General features: G+C 55.5%; 1 protein-coding gene across 1 annotated transcript in view; it reads left to right on the top strand.

Moving 5' to 3' along the window:
* Prex1 (phosphatidylinositol-3,4,5-trisphosphate dependent Rac exchange factor 1) overlaps window positions 1–17,301 on the top strand; it is a 155,475-nt gene that overhangs the window by 108,801 nt on the left and 29,373 nt on the right. The window contains exons 9-15 of the mRNA XM_028868545.2: window positions 1,052–1,201; window positions 3,078–3,225; window positions 9,640–9,740; window positions 10,748–10,851; window positions 10,979–11,028; window positions 13,229–13,304; window positions 15,022–15,094. Coding sequence (XP_028724378.1) covers window positions 1,052–1,201; window positions 3,078–3,225; window positions 9,640–9,740; window positions 10,748–10,851; window positions 10,979–11,028; window positions 13,229–13,304; window positions 15,022–15,094 — 702 coding nt within the window. The remainder of the gene's footprint in view (window positions 1–1,051; window positions 1,202–3,077; window positions 3,226–9,639; window positions 9,741–10,747; window positions 10,852–10,978; window positions 11,029–13,228; window positions 13,305–15,021; window positions 15,095–17,301) is intronic.

Genomic DNA, 17,301 nt, shown 5'->3' with positions numbered 1-17,301 from the left:
TTACAGACAGTTGTGCTGCCATGTGGGTGCTAGGAATTGAACACCAGTTCCCTGGAAGAGCAGCCAGTGCTCTGAACTGCTTAACCATCTCTCCAGTCCCTCACTATAGGCATTTTATAACGCAATCCTTTTTTTTTCTTGCATAAAATATTGTTACCATATTGGGTGTGGTGGTGCATACCATTAAAGCCAGCACTTGAGAGGCAGAGGCAGAGGCAGGTGGATTTCTGTGAATTTGAGACCAGTCTGGTTTACATAGTGAGTTCCAGGCCAGCCAGGGATATATAGTAAGACACTGTCTTAAACAAAATATTACCTCCTTAGTTTCCATTACCAGACATTTTACTTTTAATTTCTCTGGTTTTCAAACTCATGCGTATTAAAGTGGCTTTAGATGCATGTGGCTGTGTACATGCTTTTTCATGCATATAGTAAGGTGGTCATAGTGCCCTTCTGGGTTCTGCATGGCTCTTGTGCTCAGTGTGCTGACCCTGGGATGCATTCTTGCCTCATGTAGCTCTGGGCGGGGCTGCTTCCTGTGGTTGGATGGTGTCTACTGCATGAATAATCCACGGGCAGGTAACCAAGCTTAGGGTAGTTTTGCCATTCACTGCTGGGGCCAGGGATGCTACATCTCAGGAGATGATCTGTGAACCTGTCTGGGGAAGGTTCTAAGGCGGTTCTGAGCCATGACATGCCTACAGGCCCCTCCTTAGATTCAGGGTGTGGTGGGATCCCACATTCCTAAGTACTGTTTTGCTGTCTGTTTTCAGAGATGGTTGCTCTCCTGAGCTCTGGGCAAGCATCTCTGTCTTCCACTGCTACGTTTGTACCCACATGAGAGGTCACAACACCTGTACAACCATGGTGTCGGAAGGGACTGTGCAGGTCTTCTTTGCCCATGAGAGAGAAGCCAGGGGGAGCACTTACCGGGAGGGACGGTTTAGCTCCCCAAGCCTGGCCCTGGTGGTGGCCATCACTTTGTGGGCTGTTGAGGATTGCACAGGTATCTGTGTGTGTTCTGACCATGTTTACCTCTCGTCCCTACCAGCCGATTACCACAGCAATGGCTACACCGTCACCAATGGCTGGAAGATCCACAACACGGCCAAGAACAAGTGGTTTGTGTGTATGGCCAAGACTGCAGAGGAGAAGCAGAAGTGGCTGGATGCCTTGATCCGAGAGCGGGAACAGAGAGAGAGTGGGTGCCTGGGCGGGCCCCGGGCTGCTGGGGAGGGTGATGGGCTTCTTCCAGGGCGAGGACTATGCCTAGGGCAGAAGAGTTGGAGCTACACATAGCAGGTGTTTTGATGGGTGGGGACCTCTGCGACTATGTTGGGACCTGGTGGGGCCAGTCGGTTGTACCACATTCCCCATGTGGCTTACTGGTCACCCAGAGCATCTGGAAACAGCATGTTCTTCCCCCTGCAGCTAAGATGCTTGCCCAAGCTTGTGTTTAATGGTCCCTGAATGGGAATCTGGGGGGATAGTCCTCCGGGTGCCCATCAGGCATGGTGGAGAGCCCCTCAGGACAGTAACCACGGTGGTTCACAGAAAGACAGAACAGGGTTTGAGGTGCCAGACCAGGGTACGTGGGCTCCGAGCTGTGTCTCTGCCCTGAGCTACTGTCTGGAACCCACCAGGCCAGGAACTTGAGGGTCTGGGTGTGCTTGAGACAAACGACTTCGATGACCCGAGCCTCAGTGGATTCCTCTCCTGCTGCAGAGGATGTGACACTGCCTCCCAAGGCCTTCGATGTGGCCATCCTTGCAAATTCCACATGTGTTTCTAACCCCTACCACCTCCTCATTTGACCCAGGATCAGATTGGGCCTCAGTTTCTTCCATGCACATCCTGCTGACCCCAAGTCCTTGCTGTTATATGCATCGTAGACACCTCACATTTGCCCACATGGTTCCATCACCCCCTGAGCCCATCCCACTTTGCTTCCCAGCCCTTTGTAGCAGTAGACGGGCTTTCCACTCACCCAGTGAGGAATCACACCCTTGCTGCCGCCCCTGAACCCCTCATCGACACTCTCCATTCAGGAGGTCATCATGGTCCTTCAAGCCTGCCCTTTACGCACACATTCCAGACCACCTGCTTCTCTTCCCCACCTCACACCACCCAAGTCACTGTCCCCGGTACAGTGTCTTCTCCTGCTTCTAAAGAAAGGGGGACCTTTAGGTAGCACTTTCCCATCTTAAATATCAAGCCAGAATGTATTAAAATGCCAGGGGGCCAGATAAGCTCCTGGCTTTGGCCTTTGCGTGGGCAAAGGGCTCAACGTCTAAAACTGCTCAGGGCTGGGGTGGGGTCGGTACCGGGGCAGGGGCAGGGAGTTGGTCTGACTGGGTGGAGTTGATCGGTACTCTTGTGGTTGGAATCAAGAGCTGTGGTTAGCACTGGGTATATGTCATTACGAGGTGTGTGTGGTCCAAGGGGGCCTTGTCCTTAGAAGTGAATGTTGTCTAAAGTTCAACCTCAGGGCTGGGCACACGGGGATGGGCTCACACTGTGGTCTGTGGTCGTAGCCCCGATCAGGATATGGAACCAAAAGTCTTGGGATAAAATCTTGCTACCACCTATACTATTCTGGCAGCATAAGTTCCCTGGGCCTCAGCTTTCCCTTTGTAAAATGGAGATAATTGTGGCTTTTTTAGTGAGGAGCATGGGGCATGTGTCCGAGGCCGTGAAACACTTATTTGCTGTTGCTTTTGCTGTCTGGGTGGGGTGGGGTTCCGAGAGAGAACGTGAGTAGAGTTAAGGATGGGGCCCAGTGTAGATGGTGTGGAGGGTCGGGTCTGTGTGTGTGCAATGTGGAGGGGTAGGATAAGGCTGTGGAGCTTGGCTCTGAATTCAGGTACTTAACCCGGGTCCCTTCCCAGTCCTTCTGAGCAGTCTGGTAGGGGTGTGTGTGTGTGTGTGTGTGTGTGTGTGTGTGTGTGTGTGTGTGTGTGACATTGACGAGGGGTCAGGAAGTGCTCCAGGGCTATGCTAGAGTGAAGGTAGCAGGCATGAGTGCCAGAGCCCCAGACTGCCTCCTGTACCCCCATGGCAATCATGTCCCCATGCAGGCCTGAAGCTGGGCATGGAACGGGATGCGTACGTCATGATTGCGGAGAAGGGGGAGAAGCTGTACCACATGATGATGAGCAAGAAGGTGAACTTGATCAAAGACCGCCGACGGAAGCTGAGCACTGTGCCCAAGTGCTTCCTTGGCAAGTGAGTGGCTTCTGCTTCCTGATCCAGCTGGCCACCTTCCCTTCTCACCCTGCCCTGCCCCACACGCCCGTTTCTTGCTTGGAATCTCCCTGCACAGCTACCTAATGCCCCTCAGGCCCGTGGAGCAGCTCAGATGAGGGTCAAGGCTGCAGAGGAGAGGGTTCTTCTGCAGGCATCTGCTGGGTTTGCTCGTGACCCGCTGTGTGGTCTGCTTCTTGTGATGACGTATACGTGATGGAACCTGGGATCTTCCCAACTCCTCGGGCTGGCCACACTCTGCCCATCTCTGTCTGTTCTGCACGGCCAAGGCAGAGGAGGCTGGGGCTGTGCTTAGAAGAAGAGGGAGATGAGAGAGGGAGGGTCTGAGGCAGGCTGGAGCCCGGTGGCCTGAACAGTAAAGAGGAGACTGGAAATAGTGTCGACTGTCCTGGTAGGAAAAGCCTAGATTGGAGACCAGGGTTTGGGCCAGGGGTTTAGATGGGCTTGGAGCCAGGAGACCTGCTTTGTGGGCCACCGTGTGCACAGAGGGGTCCGGGCCAGCAGTGCTGGGGAAGGGACAGCAAAGACCTCTATGGACAGTGGCCAGAGAGATGGGTGCCCCTGGGTAGGGGGTAGTTCCTGTAAGCCAGGGTGGAGACAGTGGAGGAAAGGAGCCAGACCGTCAGGAATCTGGTTCTAGATGTATGCAAACACAGAGCCCTGCTCGGTGTCCATTGGAGCCTGTGAGGTAGGAGATAGCCTAGGGTTGGCCCTGAGGCCTGGTGTTAAACAGGCCAGAGGCCGGTTTTGGGAGAACCGGGATTTTTGGATTGTTCCATCCATTGTCCTTGGAGGTCAGCAGTCTTGGCTCTGCCTCTCTCAGGCTCTGGGGAAAGGAGAGAGCTGGGCCCAGAAGTCTTGTGGGAGCTAGCTTGAAAGGTTAGAGAGGCCTAACCTGGTTGTTTCCATTTCTAATCCCTGATTCCACTGCAAAGGAGCCTTTTTTTTCTAGCAGCGCCCCCCATCCCCTTTTTGCCAGCCCAGCCGGATGGGATAACCTGTCTGTGATTAAGGCTTCTGAGACCTGGCTCCTCAGGAAGGATTAGAGGAGATTTCTCTTGCTGCCCACTTGAACCCCAGCCAGCACCACAGCTCCTGTAACCACGGGGCCTGGAGGACCTGACTTCCCATTAAGAGAACATGCTTCTTCAGCTTGGCTTCCCTCTGTGCCCACCTGGGCTTCCAACACGCCTTCTCCACCAGTGTGCAGCTCCTGAAATCTCCAGGAGCCCTGGTCCCCTCTGTAAGATGAATAGGTGGCCAGGACACAGGTCTCCCCAGACCTTAATCAGATCTGTCACATTTGGGCATGGCCTTTAATCTCACCATGAGGCAGGTCACTGCCATTGTCCCCATTTTAAAGGTGAAGAAACTGAGGCATGGAGAGGGGGAAGCGTTGGTGCAGTCACACTGCCCTGTGTGGAGATGGGATTTGTACTCGGGACCGGGTGACTCCAGAGCTGATGTTCTCTCTCACAGCCTCCGTGTTTGGTTCATTTCAATCCCTCTCCAGCATTTGTTGCTTTCTCTCCAACATGCTTTCTCCATGTCTGTCTGCTACTGGACAGGGACTCCCTGGTTGCCGTGTGTCTGGCTTATCATCAAGACCTTTTAGGTCTGAGCTTCGAGTCAGACTGGGGCCATGTCTTACTCCCCTGACTTCCTGCTGGGTGACTTTGGACTTGGGGTTAATGTCTCTCGGTCTCAATCAGTGATAATTAAGGAGGAAGAAAGGCTGGAGACCCAGTGGGAATGTAGCAGCCCTCAGCACAGTGCTGGCCAGAACACTAACAACACATGTGGACCATGTGTGCATCATGTTACAGGGACAGGTGTGAAGAAGCAGCCATTTGGGTCCCATTCAGAAACTAATAGACTTCACATTTCAGTGATAAAAATCTATGTACTGTGAGAAGCACACTGTGTGTGTGTGTACCCGCCTTGCAGCGTCCTCAGATTAGCTGGAGAGACAAAAATTGCTCCCTCCCTCCATCCCTTTCTGGTCCAGCAAGCAGCAGGGAACAGACATCTGCCCACAGGGAAATGACCGTCCCTACAGGAATAGGCCAGCAGACGAATGGACAGATTAAAGAAGGAACCCACCGGGCCTGTGAACACTGCAAGGCAGTTGTGGAGTGATGTGAAGGGAGAGTGGTGGAGCTGATTTAGCCAGGGTGGGTAAGGTGGGCCTCTTATGGGAGGTGACATTTTAACCAAGATCTGAGTGACAAGCAAGAGTCAGGCGCGAGACCTGAGGAACAGCAGGCCTGGGTAGGGCGTGGAAGATGCAGGGGTCCGGTGGCTTGTGTGAGCTGAGGTACTGGAGTAGCAGGAGTCCTGGGTTGGCAAGGATGGCGTGAGGCCCAGGAGTTCGCAGAGCTGCATCTGGTGGCCCTGGGCCAGGGGTCAGATCTTAGTTGAGGTGCTCAGGGAGGCTCAGAAGCTGAGAGAAATGAGTTGTGTGAGGCCCAGGACCACTTGGAACAAGGTGCGCCAGTCAGACAGTTCGGGAAGCTTTCTGGGAAGGCGAACGCGTTTGCTGCCACCCTCGGCAGTGGTTAGATGCCATGTTAGTGCCATCTACACATTGGGAGTTTTGAGGCGGGAGGCTTTGCTGGAGCAGCTCTGTGTGCAGAGCTGCATGTAACAGAGACCAGACTGGGTGCTGTGCACACGCCTGGGACCCCGGCCCTCGGGAGGCTGAGGTTCGACCAGTGAGCAAGGCAGGCCTGGGTGCCGTAGCAAGATCTGTCTCAGAAACTTAACCAGCCAACCCCAGAAGATCGAAAGACTTGTCAGGGACTGGGGGATGGCCCAGTGGTAGAATGCCTGCTGGCCAGGCATGGGGACCTGAGCTCAGATACCCAGCACCCCTGTAAAAATCTGTGATCCCCGGGCTGGGGAAGCGGGTGGAGACAGGTGGGATCCATGGGGCTTGCTGACAAGCCAAGGTAGCAGCAATGGGGACCCTGTCTCAAAAAATAGAGAATGATAGAGGAAGATACCCCAACATTGACTTTTGACCTCCACACACACGGCTTGAACAGGCACCACCGTGCACATTGGCAAGGGACTTTGTGCCTGGGGCTCACAGGTGTGCATATCAACCCCAGGCTCCAGGCACTGGAGATCTTGGCCTATGCAGGAGACAGGCAAAAAGATGTTTGGTTTTGGGGAGTATGTGGCACATGGTGCCTCTGGTCAGGTGCTCTCAAAAGAATGGCAAGAGCTGTGCCCAGGTGTCCTCTGTGCCCAGCCTTGGCCCAGGCTGAACAACGTCTGCTGGACAGGAAGGAGGGGGAATGGAAACAGCCTCACTGTCTGTGGCCTCCATCCTCAACCTCAGTCCCCTTACACTGGTGGGGACCCACCTTGTCTCGGTGCCTCCCACTGCTGAGGGAACGTCTCTCTGAAAGCCTGGGCCTGTTGCCCTTCATAACCCACCCCAGAGCTACTGTCAGATCCCAGCTCTCTACCCCTACCTGTCACTCAGAGCTGGTGTGCACTCTGCTGTCCAGTTCGGAACACCCCTCCACCCGAGACCCTGCTGGCCCAGCACAAGTGGAAGCCTGGGGACGGGGTTCAGAAAATACCGGCTTAGACAACAGCATTTGACACCTGGGAACTTCATAGGAAATACCGAGTCCCCCCTTTCTTGGAGAGTTGGACCCACAGGGTTGTGGGGGGCCCTTTGAGCAACAGCGCAGCTTTGACTGGCTTGGCACAGTTCCCACCTGGCCAGCACCCCATCCTCCCTCCCTCGTTCAGAGTTCGAGGTTCCTGCGGAAGAAGAGATTACCTTTATCTCCTTACCCCCTGGGTCCCAGCTTAAAGTTTCATAGGATTAAAAAGTCCACCCACTAATTCCAGATGTCCCTAAGCAAAGCAGTTGTCAGCTGCATCCTGTTGGGCCGTGTCCAGCTGCATCTCGTTCCCAGATAGGGAAAACTTTGCTTCAGTTTTGCCCAATAAACTAAGATCCAGCTTGGTTTCCTAAAGGATAGAACCAGTCACCAATCACTTGCTCTCCTCTGTCCTCCATCTGTCTTCTACCCCCACAGCCACTTTGGGATACTTCCTGTCTCACTCTGGCTACAGGGCTGTTGATCCCTGTTAGGGGTGGCCCTGGATAGGACAGCTGGTGAGCAGCCTTGCCCTGAGTCTCCGGCCTCCAGCCTCTGAGAGTGGGCACGCCAACATCTGTTTGCCTTCTGGAGTTGCTGCTGCCAGTTCTTGCCTTACCCCAAGAGTTGAGACTTTGAGAGCAGAATCAGCGGCAGGGTTGGGAGGTGGGGGTGGGAGGTGTCGTGTAGGGGAACACAGAACCTGGAAAGTTCCCACCTAGGGTGCCAAAAATGTACCTATTTCTTTCCCACCTCCCTGGGGGTCCTGTGGGCTTCCTGAATGCTTCACAATGTTCTACCTCCATTAAGGGCAGGTCCTTCCTCTGCCAGCACTGAAAGCTAAAAATAGTGCCCCCTGCTGTAACCGGAGGTGGGACAGCTGGTTTCCATAAAGAGGGGGCTGGGCAGTGCTGCCCACACTCGTGGGCACTGCCTGCTCTGGGCTCACCCTCTTCCGCTGACTCCAGTGGGCTGAAATCTGTGCTGAGCCCTGAGCTGTCACCTGGAGCCAGAAAAGCTACCTGTCTCACTGTGCCCCCAACCTTCCTGCCGACCCTGGAACATTCCTTCTTGCTCATTCCTCGTTTGTTGAGTAGGGGACTCTTAAGTCCCAGAGTGTATCAGGGAAAGAGCCATGAACAAGTTCAATCTCCGTCATCCAGGGGTTGCATTCTGGGTGTCTGTGTGGGCAGGGAGGGGGCTGATAAACACACGCATGAATTTGTAAAGTCATTGCTACAGAGAGTAGGGGGCGCAGTCAGGATGGGCGGGCTGCTGGGTGGGGCCTGTGGGTGGTATGGAAAGAAGAGCCGGGGAAGGGCATTTCTGGGTAGATGAACAGCAATTGCAAGGGCCCTGAGGCATGATGGAGTCTAGAATTTTTTTTAAAGAAGGGAACAGGGGTGAGTGGGCACAGAGCATAGGGCCCAGGAGAAGGCTGCTCTAGGGATGATGTTCTGGGTGTGGAGTTGGGTGTGGCTGATGGAGGCACACGTATCTGGGCAGGTGTATGGGACAGTTGAGGCAGAGTTGAATTTCCTTCTGAGTAAGGGGGAAACTACCGGGGCATTGTGAGGACAGAGAGCATGTGATTTGAGTCACCTGTCCAGTGAGCCTTCTGGGCTTGGCATTGCCTCCTGCTTATTTTGTGTGTTTCATCTACATACTACATGCATACATACATGCACATCTAGTATGCACTCACCCCCCATCTAGCCACACCCTCCTCCAGCTATCCATGTGTATTTCTACCATCCACCCAGCATTTCCTGTCCCCCCAGCCTCGCCTTCCACTCCATATACACTCATCCATCCAGCATCGATCTCTGATGGTTCATCCATCTGTTTGTTCTTGTCATTTGCCTACATACCACATGGTCTGGTGTATATCCACTGGCTTATGCCTCCATCCACAAATCCACTGTGGGGTTGTCTGTCTGCCCACTCATGTACTTCCCTCCACCCATTCATCATCCGTTCTCTATCTGTCCATCACTCATTCACCTACCGACTTATCCATCCACCCGCACCCATCCATCCATGTACTTACTCATCATCTGTCCATCCATCCATCCATAACCTACCCACCTTCCACTTACCTGTCATCTCTTCATCCACTTGTCCGTGATCTACACATCACCCATTCATTTGTCATCCATCCATCTGTCCATCCATCCATCCATCCACCCACCCAACTACCTATCCATTCACCAATTCATAAGCTGCCTGATCTATCCTTCCATGCACCCATCCATCTGTTCATCTACTCACCTATCCACCCAAACATCTATCCAACATTTATTCATCCACCAACCATCAACCATCCATCCATCCTTTGACTCTACCATCTATACATCTCCCTACCCACTAGCCCATCATTCACCCATTCACCCACCCATTATACCTATCATTAATTCACACATATATTCCTCTATCATTTCTCCATCTACCAAGCATCCACCATCCACCTAACCATGCACCTATCCACTCATCCATTCATGTGCCTGCCACCCATCCATTCATCCACCGCCCCCCTCCATTCCAGGTGGATGAGGCAGACCTGTGTGTGACTGGTCTTAGCCACTTGAAAAGGCACAAGCTTTTCCATTGTCTCTTGGGCCCTGGCTCCTGGTTTTGTGTACCCACTGACCTTGAAGATCTGCCTGCCGTTCTCGGGGTGGATGGGGCCAGGCCAGCTTGGTTCTGGTTCCAGGGCTGGGGACCATCTCATCACATCTTCTGTTCCTCTCAGCGAGTTTGTCGCGTGGCTCCTGGAAATCGGTGAGATCAGCAAGACAGAAGAAGGGATCAACTTGGGCCAGGCCCTGTTGGAAAATGGTATCATTCACCATGGTGAGTGGAGGAGGTGTGGCATGCTGGCTGGATGCCCCCAGAAGTCTGCTCCCACACAACCAAGCTGCTGACCCAGGGCCGTGGCTACCTCATGACACTTCTCCGGGGCGGCAGAACGCGTATTCACTTGGCACCAGCAAGGGAGATGCCTCAGAAAACAGCTGGCCAGGAGTAGAACTTTCTATTTGCCCTGGAAAGAGCGAGCCCTCTGTTTAGGTGTTAGTTATTTTGTAGGTGTCTGTCGCAGGTCCTTTGCAGCAGACACTGCACACCCGTGAGTGGGGCAGGTGAAGAGTCCCGTCCTCACAGAGCTGACCTTGTCCTTGTGGGGAGACGAAGAAGGTAGTGGAGGGTGTCAGTGAGGCGTGACTGGTGCTGGGCGACCACAGAGCGGCGGTTGGTGTGGTAGGGAGTCAGTTCAGAACAGGAGCTTGGGGAGGCCTCCCCTAGAAGTGAGGGAGGCAGGTGGGCTTTATAGCTCCAGGCAGGGGGACGACCAAGGCTAAGTACCCAGGGGGATGCTGAGTGATCCCGCGTGGACAGGGCCATGTTAGGAAGTGAGAGAGACTGGCCTGTGAAGTCTGAAGGCTCATGGGGGTCACTATAGAAGTGACTCGGGCCGTGGTTGATGCCGTGGAGGATGGTCCTACCACACTAAGCGCTGGCCCAGCCCTGTGGGCCACTGAGTCAGCCAGGAGCCACTGAGTGTCCAGGTGGGAGGGGAGAGTCCCCGTTCTTAGAGTTTCGGCCTTTTGGCTGCACACAGAATCTGCTTCTGGGTCTAAGTTGTCCCCAGCAGAATCGGAAGGTAGCTGTCAAGATCCCAGCAGTGTGGTCTCTACCCTGGAGTGCTAGGTTCCCATTCAAAGGACAGGCCCAATCAGAGGTGCCCACAGGTCACTGCCGGGCCTGCCCAGGCCATGTGTCAAATGTCCCTCGATGAACTGGGGACCCAGGGGTGGAGGCGGAGGGTCTTCCCAGCCTCACCAGTCCTCGGGTCCTTCCAGTCTCCGACAAGCACCAGTTCAAGAATGAGCAGGTGATGTATCGCTTCCGCTACGACGACGGCACCTACAAGGCCCGCAGCGAGCTGGAGGACATCATGTCCAAGGTAGGACATCCTCCTTCAACCTGTGGCCCCGATCCAGCCGGAGGTCCCTGCAGCCTGCCGCTGCCCACCCTCCTCCTCCCAGCCGTCCAGAGGATGGGGCTGACTCAGACCTTGCTCTTGCTCGCAGGGCGTGAGACTCTACTGCCGTCTGCACAGCCTCTACGCCCCCGTGATCAAGTAAGTCCCCACGGCATCCCCTCCTGACGGTAGCCGCCCGTGTGGCCCCACCAGTACCCTGACCTCTCTGAGCCTCAGTCTCCTCCCTCAGACAGGGTTAATTACCGACCTCCTCTGTCAAGCCGTCAGGATGGAGGGAATCTGTGGGAAGTACTGCAGCAGTAGTTAGTGTCAGGAGAGGCAGGCCGACATTGGCGCTACCCGCTGGTTCCCAGCTGTGTGACCTTGGACAGTCGCTCAGCCATTCTGTGCCTGACCGTTTCTGTCTGAGGCAGGACATGACCGCGGCTGAGGGATGCTCTCTCCTGCGTATCCTTAGCTCCTCCCAGAGCCTCCCTCTCAGGTGGACTTCCCTGGCTGCCTTTACATTTTATTTTTCCTGGGACGGGACCCGAGGAAGGGACAGAAGTGTGGGACAAGTGTTTCACCACCGAGTTCCATCTCGAGCCTGCCCTGGCCCCCTCCCTAGTGTCCCACCCAGGAGCTCTCCACACTTCCTGTCAGAGCCGTGCTTTCTGGTGCTCTGTGTCTGTGTTGCCACCCGGGAACCACCTGTCCCCACGAGGTTTTCTGTGCCCCCGCCGTGGAGTCTTGGGGTCTTGATTTCTCCCTCCCTCCCTCCCTCCCTCCCTCCCTCCCTCCCTCCCTCCCTCCCTCCCTCCCTCCCTCTCTCTCTCTCTCTGAAATGGGGTCCCTCTGTGTAGCCCTGGCTGTCCTGGAACCCACTTTGTAGACCAGGCTGGCCTCGAATTCATAGAAATTCACCCTCTGCCTCACACGTGCTGGGATTAAAGGTGTGTGTCACCACCACCTAGCAGAATTTTTTTTTTTTTGTACTTTGATTTTGATTTTATTGGCTCTTGAGTCTGAGTTCAAAAGGCTGTATGGCAGGGCATTGGCCTTGAGTGGAGCAGCCCTGCACCAGTTTTTGCTGAGTGAATGTTTCTATTCGAGTCAGATGGTCCTAGCAGCAGCTTAAAGTGAAAGGGTTAAAGTCATGGGAAGTATGCTCCTCGGCTCCTGGCAGCAAAAATGAGCGGGTCAGTCCCTGTTGTGAAGTTTGTGGTTGTGAGTGGAGAGACAAGGACAGGATGACATGACTGTTGTCCGAGGGACCTCATCCAGCCTGTTCGTGGTCTGTGACGTCAGGCCCTGCCTCCTCACTTCCCCCCATTTGCTGCTCTGTGCCAGTCCTAGGAGGTAGGGCAGAGGGGGCCAGCCTCCTCCTGGGCCCCTGTGGCCTCTGCCTGTTTCTTTACTGCTTTTCCCTGGGCCTTCCAGCCTGCTGGCCTGACTTCCTTTTTCTTTTGTAGATAGTGGTGGGGATTTACTTAGGGTCCTTGTTTAGGCTCACAGTTGACCATGCCTAATCCTGAACATACTTCAGCGGTTCCAGCCAGGGCTGTAGAACTTGCGTATTCGTCAGCTTAGGGCTGAGATGGTTGCAGTTTGACTGTTCAGGTCCCATGACCCCAAAGGCTCGCAAGATGGAGCATGGAGCGCACCCTCCGGGACACCCCTGCACACTCCGGGACACCCCTGCACACTCCGGGACACCCCTGCACACTCCGGGACACCCCTGCACACTCCGGGACACCTCTGCACACTCCGGGACACCCCTGCACACTCTGGGACACCCCTGCACACTCTGGGACACCCCTGCACCCTCCGGGACACCCCTGCACACTCCGGGACACCCCTGCACACTCCGGGACACCCCTGCACACTCCGGGACACCCTTGCACACTCCGGGCTGGGCTCTGCTCTGTGCTTAGAGCACCCCCCCTGCAGCTTAGCCACGGGTCTTTGAGCATTTGTGTGGTGGCACCAAACAAGGCAGAGGGACAGAGGGCCTTGCTCACCCCTCCTCAGAGGTCCCTCAGCCGTGGACGGACATTTGTCCTGGAGAGGTCCTTGCTGTGGAAGCACCGGCCTTGTAGGATGCTCCTGGTCCCCAGTGTGGCACCCCACCCCGGGACGAACCTCTGCACACAGGCAAGGCTGCCTCAAGAGGCCTGGCTGCACAGAGAGGTCCCTTGGGCCAGAGAGTGTCTGCAGCCCACGGCCTCCACTTCAGCTTCTGGTGGGGCCGCTGGCCTCTCCCCCATGTCTGTTGAGGATCGTCTGACTGGAACAGGCTCCAGAAACCAACACGCTGCCCCCGACCCCCGATACTGCCACTCATTGTCCTTTTCACCAGGGACCGTGACTACCACCTGAAGACCTACAAGTCTGTGGTCCCTGGGAGCAAGTTGGTGGACTGGCTGTTGGCACAGGTGAGCATGAGTGGTCCCAGACTCTGTGTGGCTCGGCCTCAGCCATGTCGCTGGGGACCGCAGCAGAGCTGGGGGCGGACCCGGCTCCTTTCTGCTCTCCGTGTCTACAGTGTGACCACACAGGGGGCCTCACAGAAAGGGAACCTGTAGTCGCTGTCCATGGGCAGCGGCTTCCTTTCGTGTGGTGTGGCATCCTTAGATGTTCCTGGGGCTCGGTGATGCTGTTTACGCCCAGCCTTCTACCTTTCTGCCGGTTGGCTCTGTAATCTTCTGATTGGTTGCTTCTCAGTCACACAGTGGCTGCCACAGCTCCTTGTGAAGCTCCCATTCCTGGTCCCTATAACTGGCCTCACAGCCGCTGGAAAAGCCATCAGGTCCCTTTGGCGGGGAGTGCCCTCCTCCACCCTTGACAGGGAGGGCCAGGCCTGCTTGGCTAGGCGTCTGGCGGCCTTTCCCCTCTGTGTGCTGCCACATTGTAGGCACGGCTGGCTGCCTGTGTGTCGGGAGCCTTGGAGCCTGGCCCCTAGCTGTCCAGGGGCTCCTGATCCAGTCAGCAGCTGTGGCTGAGCCTGCCTGCCCTGCCCCCACCCCAGGCTCTAGCCTCTCTCCACCTGGTTGGCCATGAGGTTTTTGAGTCTGTTGTGGTGGAATAAACCTGTCCTCCAAGCATTTGGGAGGCTGAAGCCAGGGGTGTGTGGGTGTGTGTGGGGTGATTCCAGATTTAAAGCTTGCCTGAGCTGCAGGCAACACAAACATGCTGGCTTGGGGTGGGGACGAGGTGAGGACCTGCAGCCAGGCCGCTAAGGGCGGGCACCAGGAGTCGGATCCCTGCTCCCCATCCTTGGAGATCACCAGGCATCCCTAGTTCTGCTGACATGTTGTAAAGACAGAAAACCTAATGCAAAGTGACTGTCAGAGACCACATATCTACAAGTGTGGAACCAGGTGGTTTGGGGGGACAGTTGGTAGTCTAAGTGGCGTCCACATGGGTCAGACTCCTGCCCATCATGCCGCCGTCCTCACTCAGGTCGGGCCATCTCATCCTCATGTGGCTCTGTCCCTGGCGGGAGGAGCAGTGGTGTCCTCTTCCTAGAGGTTTGCAGAAGCCCCTGAAGGCTTTGCAGGCTCCGTAGACTTCATTTCTAATACCAGGGACATGTCTGCAGGTGTACAGAACAGAGCAGGTCGGGATTTGTGTCTCAGAGAGCAGCACACTAAGGCGTACCACGAGGTCTTTGGGAACCACACTCTGTGTCTTTCTGCTCTGTCAACATCCCTGTGCTTTACCTTGAGGTCACATTGTGATCTAGAACGATTGCAGAAGGACCAGCCCCCACACCTCTGTTGCAGTCGGGAAGAAAGGGACAGTCTGTGGGCACAGGAGGCTTCCCTCGTTGCCCTCACTGGAGGATGTTGTTTGTGTCTCATTGTCCACCTTACCTGCCTGGCTTGTTGTAGAATGGGGGCAAGAGTTTCCTTACTAGGGAGGGATCAGGAAAGGGCTGTTGCTAGGCAACCAGAAGCATCTAACGGAGTAACTCCCTTGTTGGGGGGTTATTAGGAGCAGTCCCAGGCATGTTTGGCCACCTTGATTCTCAGTATGACACACCTCTGCCCTCATGCAGTCTGCGTCTCTCGGGTGGCAGCCTGTCACGGGTTGCGCTTAGCTGATTCAGTGCTGGCTCCCCTCATCGCATCCCCTTCTGTTCCATTTCAGGGGGACTGCCAGACACGGGAGGAGGCGGTGGCGCTCGGCGTGGGCCTGTGCAACAATGGTTTCATGCACCATGGTAAGCGCGGGGCCCAGAACTTTGCTTAGAGCCTCGAGAGCCAGCTTTTTGTATGTGGTGTCTCAGCATGGAGTGCTTGTGCTTTGGCCTCCCCTGCCCCCAGGTAGCATGGTGTCCCCCCACAGCAACATCACTGTTGCTGGCCCCTCTCGGAGGAACTGTGTTCTCCCCTCTAGTCTCTGTCTCCTCCTCAGCGGGTGGCCCGGCATGGTGCTGGTTGTGGCATGGAGGGGCTCGGTCTGGCATATGTACACATGTGCACCCCTTGTGTGTCAGACAGACTCAACACGTCTCATGCATGTTGATGAGCAAGCGCTGTGGTGGGATGCTCTCGCTTGGACACAGATACAGGCTGCAGAAGTGTGAGCTGGTGGCAGGAGACTGGTCCTGGTAGGCCTCAGGTCATCTCTCTGCCCAGGTGCTTTGCTCTAAGTCAGAGTTAGTGAACTCGCTCTGCAAAGGGCCAGGCAGGAAACATTGAAGCAGCTGCTACAACACTGGAACAGGAGTGTGACTGGGTGCCAATAAAACTTTATTTAGGAAAATATGCTGGGGCCGCAGCATTTGAAGGTCATTTGCCTGTGCCTATGGCCCAGCTCTAGGCTCACCTTAGCTGACTCCCCCTAGGCTTAGCTCCCCTGTGGCCTCAATGTCTTCGGTTTCTCCAGGAGCCTTGCTGTCTCATCCCCTCTCCTGCCCATTGCCTCAGCTGAAGGGGCCAGGCCTGGCCACCCATTGGGCCGGTTTCCTTCCCAGAAGCGGTTTGTGCCCTCCGATAGCACTGGCCCTGCCGCCCGCCCTCTGCGGGAGGCTCTCATTTGTGGGTGAGGATAATTGTGGTCCACCCAGCCTTGTTCCCGAAGGCAGCTGTCTGGGGATACTCTACAAGGAGGGGCACTTGGGCAGCCCCGATGCCCCCAGGGCCCTTCAGGGAGGGAAATTGCAGGCTCTGCAGCTCCCCTGTGCCCTGCCACGAACCCAAGTGTTTTCCTGCTGAAATAGGAAAGGGCCAAAAGTTGGGGTGTGGCTGTGGCAAAGGGCAGGGTTAGCACAGAATGGAGGAGGGGACGGCCCCTCCTGCCACGTCTGAACTGAGCCTCAGAGCCGTGGGAGTCTTCAGGGAGGGACTCAGGCCGACAGGGGAAGGGCGGCGGCTCACTGTTGCAGCCTTAGAGCCGTCCTAGGGACTTGGTCTTCTTCTTCTGCTAGAGGAGAAACCAGAGTGCAAACAGGCGGAAGGATTAGATGGAGGAACTTGAACCCAGGTCTGTGTGCACCTCTCAAAGCTGGGAGAGGGAAGCGGGGCCTCACCTGGCTGTGCTGGTGACTCAAAAGTCTTACCGTGTGTATGCTGGGACTGCACTGCTCAGAATCAGCTCTCTAACTCTTCCTCTGGCTCTGGAATCTTCTAACCCCATGTTTACAATGGAGGCTAAATAAGCAGGCTGCTTGGAGCCTGGCTGCCCGGCTGTGATGAAAGTAGCAATTTGTATGTCTGTTTGTTCCGAAGAGGTAATGGGGTAGCCCAGGAACACACTCACGTGACTCAGGAACACTCACACAGGTAGTCTCCCTCAGGAGGAGGAACCCCCACCTTGAAGAGAGTGGGGTCTGGAGGAGTCTTGTCCCAGAGCCTCACGGGCCTTAGTTGCTAACTCTGGGCCTTGATGTAACCCTCGTTTTTGTAAGATTTCTTGTTTTAAATTTGTGTGCGCGCGTGTGTGTGCATGTGTGTGTGCAGGCTCGCTCTTGAGTATAGTTGCCCATGGAGGCTAGAAAGGGCATCAGATTTGCTCGAGCTGGGGTTGCAGGTGGTTGTGAGCTACCCAGCGTGGGTGCTGGGAACCTCCCTGGGTCTCCCTCTGAACCCAGAGACTCCCAGTTGGGTAAACCAGCTGACCAGCAAACTGAAGATCTACCCATTTCTGTTCCCCCAGAGCTGGGGTTACAGACCTGGACCACACCTGCATGTATGTGGTCACTGCGGGGTCTGAACTCAGGTCTTAATGCTTGCATGGCAGGCTCTTTACCCACTGAGCCACGCCGGATAGCGAGCCCTTCCTGTGGAGTTCACACGTTAGCATTGGTGTGCAATTTTGCTTCAGTCCAGTCCTCTATCCGCCAAGCCACACTTGTCCGGGGCTTGCTTCTGGCGTGTGGCTGCTGGTTGCCAAAGGCTGCCGATCCACTGCCGTCTGACCACGTGC

This window comes from Peromyscus leucopus, chromosome 4 (genome assembly GCF_004664715.2).
Source record: "Peromyscus leucopus breed LL Stock chromosome 4, UCI_PerLeu_2.1, whole genome shotgun sequence".
Classification (NCBI taxonomy): Eukaryota; Metazoa; Chordata; class Mammalia; order Rodentia; family Cricetidae; genus Peromyscus; species Peromyscus leucopus.
This window is presented reverse-complemented; position numbering and strand designations above follow the sequence as displayed.